The following is a 15,622-nucleotide window of genomic DNA, read 5'->3' as shown; positions in this document are numbered from 1 at the left end:
GACCGTTTAACTAAGCACAATCTCTCGATGGACCCTTCTACCGACCATCACAAACAAGGGCCTTTTTGGGGGCGTAGGTTTCGCTCTAAGCCTTCGCTGTCCTTGCGCATCTGTCTTAATCTCTGTCGCCCATCTCCTCAGGGCACGCCGGCGACACGTGGTGTTGTGCGTTAGGGAAAATGCGACACTGCCCTTATCTTCGAGGCGCCGGGCGTGATATTTTTAAGCCCCTAAGGTCCCCTTCTTCTAAAGGTGCAACCTCTCGGAAGACAGATCGATACCGCACGCGGGAGTCGCGCTCGCTTGACATCGAAGTTGGGTCGCATTTGGAGGGGGCCTGGCACGTTGAAAAATGCAACACGATGCGCGCGACTCCCCCGTCGGCGGCCAAAAACTGTCTGTCCATCACACCTTGGGCTGTTGACAGCTGGAAAACTGAACACACAGGAAGAGGGTCACGAACGGCTGCGTGTGGGTTTAAAATAACGGGCCAAAATTGATACGCGACAGGGCCCGGATTGCGCCACTAGCCCGCTGCTTTACCACGCAGAAGTTTTAAAGCATTTTGATGAAATTTTGAACACCCGTTTCGTACGCAAACTAACTGGAGCAAAGCAACCGATTGTGGGTAAGGATGGAAGACACAACGGCACAAAACGGACCACTGGACCAAATCCCCATTGGGTAGGAAAAGCGAGCGAGAGAGAGAGAGAGAGAGAGAGAGAGAGAGAGAGAGAAAAACACACTGCGCTCCCAACGACGGCGAGGTTAAACCATAAAAATCACTCCACCCAGCAGCGCGGGTGGCAAATGGAAGAAGAAAAATAGAAGCCCCACGCGACCCCAGGATGAGCGGGAGGGTGGTTTTTTTTTCTCATCCCACCCTCCCACGCTTCCGACTTAATTTTTCACCTCCCAAACCACCCGCTCTGCGTCGAACGCGCGCGCCACGAAAGAAAAACCCCAAGCGAAACGCAAACTGACAAGCCATGTCACACACTTTGTCAAACTTAATCCGAGCTGACGGATCCCCGCCGCATGTTTTGGGTTAGGCGGGCCGACCGGGAGGTCGGAAGGATGTACGGTGGGTGGTTGGGGTGGTTCGGGGGAGCCGGACAGCCGGGTCAGCCGCAGGACGGGTGCGGTTTGCGATCGGCGGCTTGGAAGGATGAATGAGGGTGGTGGTTTTGTCTTTCGCCTGGCGTTCTTTTGGGGGAGGTACGAGGATGGTTTTTCACAGCCTCGGAGCTCCGGGGGATGGGGTCGTGGTGATTGTAAATCGCCCAGGGTCCCCACTCCAACGGAATGATTGAATCATTCTAAACGATTGCAAATGGATCGGAGCGACCCTTCGGTCTCGACTGCTGCTAATCCCGTTCAATTTTCACGAGTGATTTCTGGCAAACCGGGGTTTGTGAGAAGATTTTTCCGATCAATACGCGACGAAGAAGGTAAGTGTTTGAAAAGCTGAAAAATGAGACGGATAGAATGGGTGGTAGAAAAAAACACACCACAAATCGAACGAAGGTTGACACAGATTAGGTGGATTGAAAAATTTACTAAACATTACGACACCAAACAAGCAAGCAAAACTTCACGCAAGCTTGCTAAATCACATGAAAAGCTTTCAAGGACACACAAATGGAAAAGCGTTTAAAAGTTGAGCATTTTCCGCGCCACCCCGTGGTTGGGGGAGAGAAAACAAAATAGCCAGCTACCGAGGGCGGCAAGAAAGTTGAATTGTCGTCGTTGAAAACCTCGCCCGCACACGCGGCAGCTTCCCAGGGACATTTTCTTCTCTTGCGCATCCTCCCATGCATGTCATCGAAACCATTTTTCCACCCGTGCACAGGAAAAACAAACCACCCTGTGCCAGCCAGCATCATGTGTGCGCTCGTCGCTAAATATTGGCGATGGCGTGCGCGGCTGCTTCGAAAGCAAGAGGCCGAGATTTGAAGAAAAACACACACACACACACACTGAGGGCACAAAACATTCAAAAACCATCCGCTCGACATGGCGGCGTTTGATGTTTTGAGTCCAAATTTGGCCCCCACAGCGGGAAAGCAAAACACGAAACGCAACCGAAAGGCCACCCCACCCGTTTGCATCAGTTTTTTTTTCCACCACCCACCAGGCCACGGAAAGACGCCACCGGTGGGCGAAGGAAAAACAGATTGGCAAAAGTTATCCAATTTTCACTTCAGTAACATCATCATCGAGCGCCCAACTTTGTCGGTTTGCGTCCCAGGCGCCATCGCTGCTGCTGATTACCATTATGGGCGCGGTAAATGATGCCGGAAACGGTTGCACCTTCAAAACCGTTTGCGTCGGACCGGCTCGGGGCATTAAAAGGACGAACGACTAAAGGTGTGCTGAGAGCCCCGGTGTTGCGAAGGGATGCGACATATTGAATGGGGGCAGAGGCAGGCAAACCGCAAAAATGTCATTAAATGGGGCGGCGGCAACAAACAACCAACGGGGGTTAGAGTTTTCCTTCGTTTTTTTTTATGTCTCCTCTATGCCGGTTTAATTACGCTTCCGGAGTAAATTAAATCTAAGGACTGCAGCATTTGCGTCTCATTTCGCACGTATTAGACATCATAACTGGCCGGAGATACTTTTAAGCCTGTTAATCAAAGCGAAAAATGTGGTCTACCTTTAGGAACGATTTCCGTAGCATTTTACCTCAAACAAAAAAAATTGCACAAAGTTGTTTAAATTTCAGGTTATATATTTTTTTTAAAGCAAACTAATTTCGATTCATTTCTAAACGTGTTCAAAACCCTAAACCGGCAGCAATATAGCTTTCAGATCAATAGAAAACTGCCAACTAAATCGCACCCATAAAATCTGTTCCACAAATCCACAAAAAACGAACCATACGAACGAAAAGCGTGGCGCATCTTTTCTAGAGATCGCATTAGACCGCGCACTCGCGAGCCGACCGAATTCTCCTGGCAAAGCATTTAAGCACCATGTTGTTTGTGCTATATTTCTCCCTCCCACCTTGCTGCGCTCGCCAATTTTCTCCTTTGATTTCCCACCACCAAAAACCAAACCCCAAACGACCCGAAAACCGAGGCACAATGGGGATTGGGGACACATTAAACACACCCGGGGGGAGGGCGGCATCCGCGCGCGCCCGATGGCACAATCATCGAGAATTGGAGGAGCATATTTTTAGCAAACATCCTCCCTCTCTCTCTTCCTCCCTCATACATTCCCCCCCCCAGCGCCCGAACGAACCAAACTGACCAAATGGGCATCTGAAATGGGCGACCGCAAAATCCGCAAATAAAATCTCATGTACGTGTGGCGGCGCGTTCTAGCTGGGCCGCTTTGAGGACACGAGGCCCGAAACTAGCCGCTCCTCCGAAAGGGAAACCACCACCACCCCCCCCCCCCCCCCGCCCACACCCCCGCATGCGCGCGCAGTTGCCTATTTTCTTATCGTCTAGCTTTTGTTGTCTCAGGCCCGCTGGGTCGGTGCTGGGTGCACAAACAAAACGCGGAAATAGCCACAGATTGCGATCGGCGGGTTCGCCATTTTCCATCGGAGCTCGGAATCAACAGATGGGGAAAATGCGCCACTCCGATGCTTTCTGGGATGATTCTTGCGTCGTATCGAGCCATAGGGCGCGCGCTGGGGGTTTGTTCATTTCGTTTGAATTGGCGTTTAAAATTTGATTGGAAATGGACGCACCGCAATTGATATGAAAACACACCGGACTCTTCGAACTGGAATCGCTGTGAACTGAGACATCAACGAACTGAGGCAACACGCCGGTCGCCGTGAAGGATGTTTTTCATCGTCCCGACGAGGAGGGCGCGATCCAGAGCACGACCACAAAGGGCAGCGCAAGAGTCGCGAATTTTCGCGACGACAAAACACGGTTAAAGACGCAACACAAAACGGGCGAACGAACTGCTCTCGCTGCCACCGCTGCTGTCGGTGATGAAAAGTTCGCTCTAAAACCGTACGCCTGACTCACCGGTCGCGAATTTGTGTTTGTTTTTCTAATTAAGAAGCTGCCGGTGCGCTTCGAGACCGTTGTCGGTTGGTGTGCAAAATTGTGTGTGTGTGTGTGTGTGTGCGTGTGGAGTTTCCTTTTGCTTGCATTTCTTCTCCCTTTTGTGGTGCACCCATTTTGTGATTTTTTCTCACCAGCCCAATCTCACAGTCTCCCAGAAGAGATGATCACGGGAAGAAACTAGCGCATCGGGAACTTTAATCGAATCGCAACTCCTAATCCCATATACGGTGCATACGGAAAAACGCAACACTCAACTGCGCAATAAAACACACTTCAAAGCGAGAGAAGGTTTGTTGCGCGAAATGAGAAAATGTTCCGCTTAAAAAAAAGAAGCTCCAAACACCGCCGCAGCGCGCACATGCTAAAGCCGAATGTCGAGACACAAATTAGCCCGAGTAGCGAGTGGGGCGAATGAAAAAAAAAAAGATTGAAAGGAACCAGGCTCCTGGAGCGATTGGGGGCACGGAAAGAAACAAGTGTTAATTTCAAAAACAAACCGATCCATTAACATCTGTTTCCGCGGGCTCGCGCGCACAACATTCTAATTACTCGCCCGCGAATGGGGGGTTTTCTTTTTTCTGCGATCGATCTTAGAATCCGCGCCACCGAATCCGCCACAAATAGCGAAACTTGCGAAAAATAGCCCCCCCTCCCCCTGCCTTGCAACCCTCAACCACCACCCCTAAGCAAGGGAAGGGGGACACAAATGCGTAGATTTTCCTAGACCTTCCTCGAGGGTGCTCTACTCGCCCCAAAAATACGCGTTCTGCTCGCGCGCGCGCGTACCAAAGCAGATGATTTGTATCTTTTGCATTCGCGAATTTTGCAACATCGCAGTCGCGACCGAGCGATGGGATGGGCAGTTACAAAACAACAACACCAACAGAACGACGGTAACGCAAACAAACATACATCGTCCGAAAGATGCAGGCTCGCGGAAGAGAGAAAAAAAGGCGAAGACTTCGCCGGCATGTTTTTATGTTTTTCTGCACGACTCTCTCTCTCTCTCTCTCTCTCTCTCTGCTGCTCGCGTGCGTTTGTTTGTGTTCGAATGTTTGTGTTTTTTTCTCTCTCTTCTCTTCGTTCACTCCCTCCCCCTCCCCTCCCCACGACAATCCCTGCACCCTTACTTTACACCCTCATCCCTCGTGATCTAAGCTCACGCATGGTGCGTCACAGACACACGCGGCAGCACGAGGGGGGAAATGGGTTGTGGACTGGCCAGGCGTTTGTGTGTTTGTTGAGATTTTTTCGCGTCCCTTCCCCCCCCCCCCCCCCACCCCAAAGAAGGGGTGGAGGGAGGGTGAGGAGGTTTCGCTGTCGGAAGGCGGAAATTAGCGAATCGTTTCCGCGCCAATCGTGAGACCTTGGCAGCATGGGAAAGATGCTTCGAAGGTTCGTTCAACTTCGGCTCCAAAAACTGACGTCCGCTTGAACTGTGGTGGAGAACGTACAGAATGAAGGGGAGGAGGGGAGGAAAACAGGTGGAAGGGTGGAGAGGTCGAAAAAACCAAACAAACATGCAAACACACATACACACACACACACGCATACACTTGCGCATAAACGAGGACCCAAACACGCGCGCTCATAATGGGTGAAAAATGAGGGCAATGGTTGCAAGGGAGAGTGCGAATGAGGGAGAAAAAAAAAGGGCAAAATGTTGGCCCGCAAACTATGTTGCACCGAAAGGAAAATGGAGAGAAAGAAAGAAAAAAAGCCCGCCACCTAACCGAGCTGTCAAAAATTGGCAGAAAACTGTCAAATTGGATCGCGACCGGACATTTATAATGAAAACATTACGCTGCGGGTGGGCGAGCGATCGTAGGGCGGGAAAATGACGCCCCCTCCCGCGGTGTGAAAGACGCACAGAAAGAGCAACAGATTTCACCACCGTTCAAGGAGGGCAATTTAGGGGCGAAAAGGAAACGTCTTCCTTTTCGAAAGCCAATGCAGGCGAGTGGTGGAAATAAACGCTTCAAATGGAGAAAGAAAAACGAACTGATAAACGAGCACCACATGCACGAAGTGAGGAAAAACGTGCTCTTTTAAGGCGTCCTGGATCAAAGGAGGAAAACCCATCCCCGTTGGAACGATTAAGGAAGCCGTCGCTGCCAGCTGGCGACTTGTTTTTTTTTTGTTTTGCCGACGGTCCTCAAAAACTGGCGTGTGGAAAGGAATGGCTCGAATCGGCTTCCGAAAATCCAAGGATTGTCGCCTGCTCTCCAGCGAGAAAGAAGCCTGTGCCTTTTGTTCGTGGCGGGATTTTTATGCGCCACTCGTATGATGAGCTCTCCACGCTATCTTTATGGTTGCATCATAATTGGTCATTCGCCTCCGTCAAGGCGCCATATCTCCGTTGAGCTGTCCTTGCTGGTCTCGTTGAGCGCGAGATTGAGCTGCCAAGTTTTCTGCAGTTCGTTACGCGCTTTTCAATCGGCGTGAGGACCGCCGTCATTTTAACGACTCAATCGGTTCAATCATCGCTAACACCATTAGAAACACTTTTCGGTGCGATTTGGATTGCTATCTTACTGGAAGGTCCTTTTTTTGGTGTGAAAAAGGGATCGCCTCGTCACGAGAGGTAATAATATTCATTAATTTTATTGTAATTAATTCTCTCTCTCTCTCTCTCGGTATTTCTCGCTTTCAATTAAAGCCCATCACACGTTGTCTTTAAGCCACCGAAGCTGCCCGTCGAGTAAAATGTTCACCTTCAACAGCATTAAAACTCCTTCTTCTCTTCGCAAACATCATTTAAAAGCTGCGACCACATGGTCAAACGCTGCGAACGCGCAACACGAAACGTCTTCATTGCGTTTAATTCAGCTCATTTTCCTACCCATGCGCGAATCACGCGATCCTCCCCGACCCAAGAAGCCTTTCCCACCCTGCTAGCTTCTCGCATAATCAGGCCAGTGACACGCGGCACGGCTTCACACCAAAAAGTCATCGACATCACACGCCACTCCGCGTGGCTTGTCCGATCGCTTCACGCGGTCTAATTAAATCGGCGCTAAGGAATCGTTGTTCACGCGCGTTCGTTGATTAGCTTGGGCCCCTCGCCATGGGGTAGATGGTCAGGGAGCTGAGGTACTGCACCAACCAAGGGGTTGCAACTGGGGGCGGAAAGTGACAAAAAAAAACGAAAAAACAAAACACCACACCACAGCTGCAGCTCGGTGCAGCTGTCGAGTGCAACGCCATTCCGAATCGCAAAGCCGATGACCGATCGTGGTCGCGGTTTTATGGAACGGACAGGCCACCCCACGAGAGGGTTGTTGTTTTTCCAACCCCCTTTTTTCACTCCCTTCGCCGGCTGCAACATTGTAACCGTCGCACCTTGCGGTATGAGACTGAGACTCCCAAAACGAACACAATCGGTGCACGAGCGAGATTATTGAGCTCGCGCGCCGGCATACTTCTGCTGGCGGGAATTCGATGGGCGGGAAAAGAAAAACGACCCCTAACACTCGGGAATGAGAAGGATGCATTTACCGGCTGCAACAAACTGCAACTCAAACACACACACACACACACGCGCGCGCGAGCTGGGGGGGGAAGGTTTTGACGATGATTAATTTTTTAACTCTTCCTGGTCCTGGTGTTTCCAACGGGAAACGCGGGCGCAATAGTTCGCCACAGGAGTCATCCCCTCGGGGGTAGCTTTTACGACTCGGCTAAAGTCTCGAATCCAGGCACGTTCGCGCCACCAACGCGTGACTGGCGCGAAACGGGCGGATTAACAGCCTCACACACAGGTCTCAGACGACGCCACTTGGAAACAATATTTCTGCATGACTGTACGGTTTTTTGTGCTCGAAATAATTCGGGAAAATAGCGAGCTGAGGCGTGAGTTCAACCACCAAACGGGCGGTAGAGGCGATCAGAGTCATAAATGAAACACGAGTCCTGAATATGTGTGGTTTTGTGCGCTGGAGGATTGAAATGAAAATCCACAGGACAGTGAGTTTCCCGGCACAAACTGGACGTACTATTTCTCGGCAAATCCAATAATGGCGATATTAAACCCGTATTGAAGAATTCGAACGCGAATATTGCATCTCCAACGACACCGAAGCGCGTGCATGCGACAAACATGCGCCAAAACGCATCAAACGAAGCCGAAATGAATTATTACTCCCGCGAGCTACAATTTCGCTTCAGGTTCGCAGTAAACCCGGCTGGAATGTTTAATTACCTAACCAACAACCGCTTCCGGGAAGGGCTGGGATTCCGGCGTAAAACCTACTCCCATACATTCGCAGAATGCACGCGGCACAGTACGTCAGACAGCAGACAATTGCGACTGCGGTCGTAATTACGACCTTACCTGTTACGGTCCAAAAAACGGGAACCCTTGGCCGGGAGGGAAAATCCAGAATCGGAAACCCCCGACCAACCGGCGATGATCGTTGCCGGATTTTCAGGATTCCGACACACCGTGCCCCGTATGATAAGTATCAAATTTCACCCGCCAATCGGGACCAGGACCGGACCAACCGTGGTCTCGTTCGCGCGAAGGAATCCTGCTAACGGAGCGCCTGTAAACGGGCCCGATTTGACACCTAATTAAAACCGATCCTTCGGAAACCCGCCAAGAGTACGCCGCCGAACGCCGGGCAAGTCTGTCGAACACGGGCGATACTACCGCAACGAAATTGTAACGTCGTAATGGGATATTGTGTTTTCGGTGCTTTTGGAGTAAGCGTTTCGGGCGCGCAAAGCCAGCTCCTTGGCCAGGTCCTATTAAACCGCAAATATATGGCGGCAGCGGGCGTGGTGGTGTTCACAATTCGCGGTTTCAAAAGGACACGCGAATGTGGCGGAATCATGCGCATGGTAGGGTGTAAAATTAGGTTCATCTGTTGTGCCGATTGAAGCCGGAAGTCACCAAGGCGACAAGTGTGTGGCATGGGTCCGTCCTTTGTTCAACCCGTTCAAGACTTACAGGACGAGCGATTCAATCGCGAATGGTTCACTCAATTAATTGTAAGAGCTAACACCGCTTACAAGAAACAGGTGCTCTCGACGGAAAAGAAAACTGTCCCAATTTCAGCGTAAAAAACACAAAAAAAAACAATCAGCCACATTTCCAACCGACACGCACACTCACAAATGGCGTATCAGTTACAATTTGGGTATGGTGTCGAATGTTGCGCTCCTTGAACTAGCCGCGCGTTTCTTTGTGACATTTCGCGTGACATTTCGAACCGATCACCGGATCACCCAATACCGGATCCATTTCCAGCGCGCGCGCGCTTTACCTTTCACCGCCCGAAGGACATTCGATGCGGAGTGACTTTTCAAACGTCACACCAACACCACCACCAAAACCATCGTGCCGCTCCGAAAGGATCCCACCCAGCTCGCCAGTGGGTGGTTAATTGTAAACCAACAGTTATCGCAAGCCCTCGCTTGAAAAAAAAAGCATCCATCCCCCACCGCGGAACAATAAAAGCCTGGCCGTCGTAAATCTATTTTTCCCAATCAGCTTCCCTCGCGGCGACGAAAAGTGGGGTCAAACCTTCGGTCGGCGAGAAAAAGGGAGGCTTTTTTTCCATCGAGCGCGCATTATGCTTTGCGCCACGGTGTGTAACGGATATATGTTACCGGAGCCGAGCCGGCTTCAAGGAAGGAAGGAAGACGAGCGAATGAATGCCTGATGTGCCATAAAAAAAAGGACCACCCGAACACAAAACGAGTGGCACATAAAAACGGGCCGCTCGACGAGCGCAAGCAAACGCGCTCAACGACAGCATAATGGGCGCCACCCCCACCTCGGGGTGGCGAACGGCGAGATAATGGAAATCTATTGATTCAATTATCTCCCCATTTATGGGCTCACGCTCGTGGCCAACTTCCGCGGTAGGATGCTGTGCGGGACTCGTTGGCCGAAGGGGAAAATTCGGAAAATTGGATCCCCGGACGTTCGGTGGCCAGTGGTCCGTCGGTGCTGTCGAGTGTTCGGGACGAACGAAATGCGCATCTGTTTCAATCCCCTCGGGGTTCCTGCATGCTGCTGCTGCTGCTGCATTGCTGGGGGCGTTTTTTTTCACAAATGGAGTTGTCGGAGCGATTTTATTTTCTTTTTTTTGCCTCCGATGTTGACGTGGAAAGGAACGGACACGGAACTGGTAGGCCGCCTCTCGGAAACGAGACACGCTACGATTAGTAGAAGAAAGAGCCAGCCGCTCACGATGGTTGGCTTGAAAGCCAGCAAAAACACTAAACGAAAGGTTCCACACCCTTATCGCTAGGGTTCAAAACGGCGCCTTTTGTCATTCTCCGCCCGCCATTAGCCGTACACCTCATTAGGCAGGGCGAAGAGAGAGAGTATTGGCCTCATAAAACCGACCGTTACTCGCGCTTTGCTGGCCGCATGCATCATGAAGTTCACTCACAAGTTTACAAGCTCTAAAAATAAATGCACCCTTCGGCGGATGAAATCAATCGTTTTCTCCCTGATTGCACGCTTTATCTGTGAGTGCGCCAAACTTTATCCTTCTGTCCCCACGGCGGGGCAGTCTTATCGCGCATCCTGATTCCTTTTGGTGAATCAAACACGCGCTCCTCCCTAGGGTCCGATGGTCGGTTGATTTTCTTTCGCCTTTCCCAACCTCGGGCCAGAAACTGCGCCAAAGCACGTAGGATTTGGCCGCGCGCACACGCCTGATGACCGTTTAGCGCATATTTATGCAAAACAATGCCACATCGTGCGACGACATTTCAATAAACCCCGTGTGGGGGTGGCATGGGTGGGGAGATGGTGGGATGTTTGCTACGCAAATAAATGTCACTCGTCGAAGTGCGGGGGCGCGCAATTCTCGGCGCGTCGTTTGCGTCATCGATGGAAGTCCTCATCATAAATGGTGCGCGTGTCCTGAGACGCGAATAAGAGTGAGAGAGAGAGAGAGAAAGATCGATCGCCATATCCGCCCACCAGGGAAAAGTGGAAACTTTCCCTCCTAGCCCGCAGGAGGTGGTAAACTCTGCAGACCGGAACTGGCGAGATAACGCGTACGCTTCTCGTTCGATTCGAAGCATCGGAAGCCGAGTCGAAGCGAGTTGGCGATATTTATGCTGATTGATATTTGATAGAACCCGCTACATTTGCGATGGCGGGACAAAATCCCTCCCCAGCAGCCTGTTTTCCGGTGGCCAACTAGCCATGTTTACAATAGCTACAACCCCAAAAGCCCCAGTGAAACCCAGTGTCTTGACACGAAACAACAAGAAAAAGGCAGGCATAAAATAAACCTTAGAAGTGAAAAAGAACGGCTACGTTAAACCTCTCATCTAAACATGCTCTCTCTCTCTCTCTCTCTTTCGCCCGGGATAACAGAACAAAAAATCAAGAAATAAAAACAACCGGCCCAGCACGGCCATTGCGCCATGGGACGCATAATTGATTGAGTCGAAAGTAGGGAATCGCTCCGACGTCTCTTCTTGCCGTGGTTCTACGTTTATTTCCCCACCCCTTTTTTTTTGTTTCTCATACTTCTGAACCTTTAGCTTCTTTTCGCCGGTTCGACCCGGAACCGGTCGAATTGCCGCCACGGCAAAGCCATACGGGCTGCCCCGGAGTTTGGAAAATTCATCGCACACGTGCAAACACGTGGTGCGCTTGTTTCGCAACGGCCATACACATACACAAAAAAGGACCTCCCTCTACCCGGAACTGGCGGGGGGGAGCAAATCCTTCGAGACTCGGAGCGACGGGCGCACCGGAAGGGTCGCTAAAAACCGAATTAAAGCACAAAAACTACACAAACTCCGGAAGCGACGACCCGCTTCGTGCGCCTTCGTCCTGCCACTGCATCCATTCCTTTCGATCTTCTCCCCACGGATCAGGAGCCCGGCCGGCGAATTTTAAGACGAGCTTTAGCCGAATCTCCCCGCCGCAGGGTTTTCTTCATTTTTTTCTGCATGTTTCCTTTTTTTAATATATATCCTTCTTCCCTTTTTTTTCACCAAACGTACGCCTGTGTATCGGTGTTTTGTGTGTGTGTGTGTGGTTGGGGGGGTCTGCTTTTTTGTTTGTTGTGCATGAAAGTCACGAACACGAAACGTCGCAGAATTCGCGCAATGCGTTTCGCCAAAGTCCGGACCCCGGGAACCGGTCGGGCATGCTAAAACGAAGAACGTGCAGCACACACACACACACACACACACACACACACACACACACACACACAGGACTCCGACGTGCATGGAAAAAGCGTTAAAGAAGGAAAGCTAGCGCCTAGGGGACAAAAGAAAGGACCTTCCGCCTAGACCTGAGCGGGAAATGGAAATAAATCTACTGCACTCGATGACTCCCGCCGGGGCGGCTTCCGATAAAAACGTCCCGAAATGTCGCGCAGGAAAAGAAAAAAAAACCGAGTATCATCTTTTCCTCATTGGAGAGCGCAACTCGCGGTAGAACAAAAAAAAGGCGAGAAATAGTTACCCCAAGACAAGCGCTCAAGTCCTGGTGGGAAACTTCTAACGGCACCAAGCGACGTGACTTTGCGTTTTGCGTTCAAAATTGTTTCCGCATTCTTGAGGTGTTTTACGTTTTCTTTATGGTCCACTAGAATCATCAAACTTTCCATTAAAACTATCGAAAACGAACGTCGTATTCGTTTGCTCCTGTGGAAGTAACACTCTTTGTCACCTAGGGGGATGCGATCGATTTTGTCGATCCTCAATTATCTTTCCGGCATGGAAAGATGCAGTCCTAAAATCACCGGAAAAAGCCGCATCCCGTTCGTGTGGTATCGGGGAGGGTGGTGGTGAATAGGACGAAACAGGAAGGGGGATTAAAGGGGATTCATACGTCAAAAGCATGAATAATAAATGCTACCCAAAGGGGCACTCGCTATAGCTTCAACACGTTCCTCCGCAATGACAATGTGAGGCTAACACAAATTTATGACCCTTGTGCGGGTCCACCCAGCCTACTTTTCTTCCCTTTTCCCATGTCACAAGGGAAAACACACACACGCACACACCCTGTCGCAGGTGCACACGATTTCAAACACCAAAAAGCTCACACATCTCACACATCTGCGGTAAAGACAGCATCCAGCAGCCACGGATGGGGAATAATTTTTGTGTTTTATTTTTCTCTCCTTATTTTAATCCGCAACACGCCGCCGGAAAAGTCCGCCGCCCTTTCACCCGGGCGGGGGGAGAAAAAAAAAACACTTCCTTCCGCGGTGAACGCGAAAAACTCGTAACCATCTCCCGGGTGCAAAACGCGAGACAAAATACGGCCCACCGGAGATTGGGACGGGATTTGTGTTGGCGAAACCACCGTCGTCGTGTGTGCGAATTTGCGTTTGGGGCCTGCCTTTTCCAAGGGCGAATAAATAACCAAATCCATCTCAAACCGCGCGCGTCCGAGAGCGTGGGTGAGTTTTGGGCGAATTTTAAAAGGCCAGCCGACGGTGGCCAACCACCCAAATGTAGCATTAGATTCAGCCCGGCAAACGCACGGCGGAAAAGCGAGAAATTACGCGAACGAAAAATTGCCGCTCTTTCGACGTTTCGTTTTTTTTTCCCCCCAACGCGAATTCCAGTCCCGTTCGTGAAACGCGCGGTGGGAAACGACGTTCCGTGGGGGCTCCCCATGAAGCGGAAAAGAAGGACGACCGAGGCAAGGACGATGATGGCGGACCGGTTGCATTAAATCCCCACCCCATCATGACGCTGTTTACCCCCAACATAAGCTTAATCCGTTTACGTCATTCGAGCCACCATCTGGTGAATGCGGCGTGCCGCCTGTTTTGCGAACCGAGCAAAGAGGAGTTGAACAAAAGCGAAAAAAGAAGGAAAAGCTCGGCCACCATAGCAACCCTTGAGTCGAGTTTCCATCAGGGTTGACTATGGAGAAGGTTGCTAAGCTTGATTGGGCGAGAAAAGAAAGCTTTAGCTGGCGGATTGGAGACGATTTGTTGACGGTCCGAAGGGAAGCTTTTTGAGGTTTGAATCGACGTTGAGACTTCAACACACACACACCCACTCCTTCCTCCCCTTCCCCCCGTGTATCCCCCTTAAGGACCTCTAAAGCTCAATAACAATCATTTGCAACCTGCAACAAAAGCGCATTTGTGACAAACGTGACTGCTCCAGCAAAATGGGCGACCGAATTTCCAGCAACACTTACCGAACGTGGGCTTCGGGGGATCCCCTTCCGACTCCTCGCCGCGCTGCAACCGCAGCAACGTCCGCAACCACCGGTTCATCTCGTCCTCACTCTCAAACAGGATGCAGAAGCAATCGTCCTTCGTGTAGAGCGCGATAATGTGCTTCTTGGTGTCGTGCCGCTTGTTGATGTTAAAGCACGACCGCAACACGATGCTGCGCTTGGCCACCGGGCCCTCACCCCCAAACCCACCCCCCTTCGTGAACGATTGCTTAAACTTCTTCTCACTGTCGAAGTACTCGAGCCGGGCGAACTTTTCCGGCCGATCACCGTACACCACGAAGTACTTCTTCTTGTTCGTCTTCATCTTGCGCTGGTACCCGTGCAACACCACGTTCAAGGCCTCCGGGATGACAAGGGATGACCCACGGCCCGATCCACCCCCACCGCCACCGACTGTCGAGGACGCATGGGCGAGTAATGGCGCCGCCGTGGACCCATCCATCGATCCTGCCGGATCCGATGAGCCACCGACGGACGACGAGGACGGGTACATCATCTTCGAGCGGGCAAAGGGCAGAAACAGCTTGGCGCTAACTTCCCGCACGCCAAGAATTCCACTGACGACGACGCCGCTGCCACCGCCGCTTCCGCTAGTAGTTGTCGACGTCGTCGTTGGATGGACGCTGCCGGTGTTGCTGATGATGATGTTGCAGTTGCTGTCCGAAGCCAGGAAGCTGCTGCTGTTGTTGTTGTTGATGGTGTTGCTCGACGTGGAGAACGCACCACCGGTCGGGGTTGACGTTGGTGAGGCCCCTTGGGGCGATAGTTGATGATAGCTGCGTTGTTGAATGCTGCTGTTGCTGCTGTTGCTGTTGCTACCGGAGCCGGCGCTGTTGTTGTTGTTGTTGTTGTTACTGTTGGCGTTGTTGGTAAGTGTGGACATCGCGGCGGCAATTTTCCGCCACGGTGGCCCATGAGAACTGTTTGAGCGGTACCGGGTGCTGGTGGTGCTGGTGGGAATGCCGCCGGTACCGGACGTTCTTTCCTTCGCAGACGTTTTCGGCGCTCTATATGAGAGAGAGAGAAAAAGGGAGAGTTAGAAACGTGTTAAAATACGTGAAGGTATTTAGGATCGCTTAAGCACAAGGGAGCGGGTTTATTTTTTCTTTGCCCTTAGTGAGGAACCCACCCTGGAACCCTCTAAACCTTGCCACCCCGATCACTAAGACAAACCCGCCGGATTGATAATTTAGTGTTCCCTTGGTGCAGTTTGGCTGCCGCACGCCGAGGGAAATTCATTTATTCACATTCAGCTAGATTTCTTTCTCTCCCCCCCCCCCCCCAGCTCGCCGGCTAAATGCTGATAAATTTTAAAAACGGAAATGGCCGCCCCGGAAAATGGGGGCAATATCCAAAAATAAAACCCCACCCCCCACCGGCATGGTGTGTT

General features: G+C 51.3%; 1 protein-coding gene across 1 annotated transcript in view; it reads right to left on the bottom strand.

The window, feature by feature from the left end:
- The window catches only part of LOC128726528 (pneumococcal serine-rich repeat protein), a 119,842-nt gene extending 104,694 nt beyond the window's left edge, over positions 1-15,148 (bottom strand). Inside the window, exon 1 of the mRNA XM_053820343.1 lies at positions 14,191-15,148. Within this exon, the coding sequence (XP_053676318.1) occupies positions 14,191-15,115 (925 nt within the window). The 5' untranslated portion in view covers positions 15,116-15,148. The remainder of the gene's footprint in view (positions 1-14,190) is intronic.
- Positions 15,149-15,622: the final 474 nt, after the last annotated feature.

This window comes from Anopheles nili, chromosome 3, assembly GCF_943737925.1.
Source record: "Anopheles nili chromosome 3, idAnoNiliSN_F5_01, whole genome shotgun sequence".
NCBI classification, from domain to species: Eukaryota; Metazoa; Arthropoda; class Insecta; order Diptera; family Culicidae; genus Anopheles; species Anopheles nili.
The sequence above is the reverse complement of the archived record's forward strand: the minus strand, read 5'-3'. Positions and strand labels throughout refer to the sequence as shown.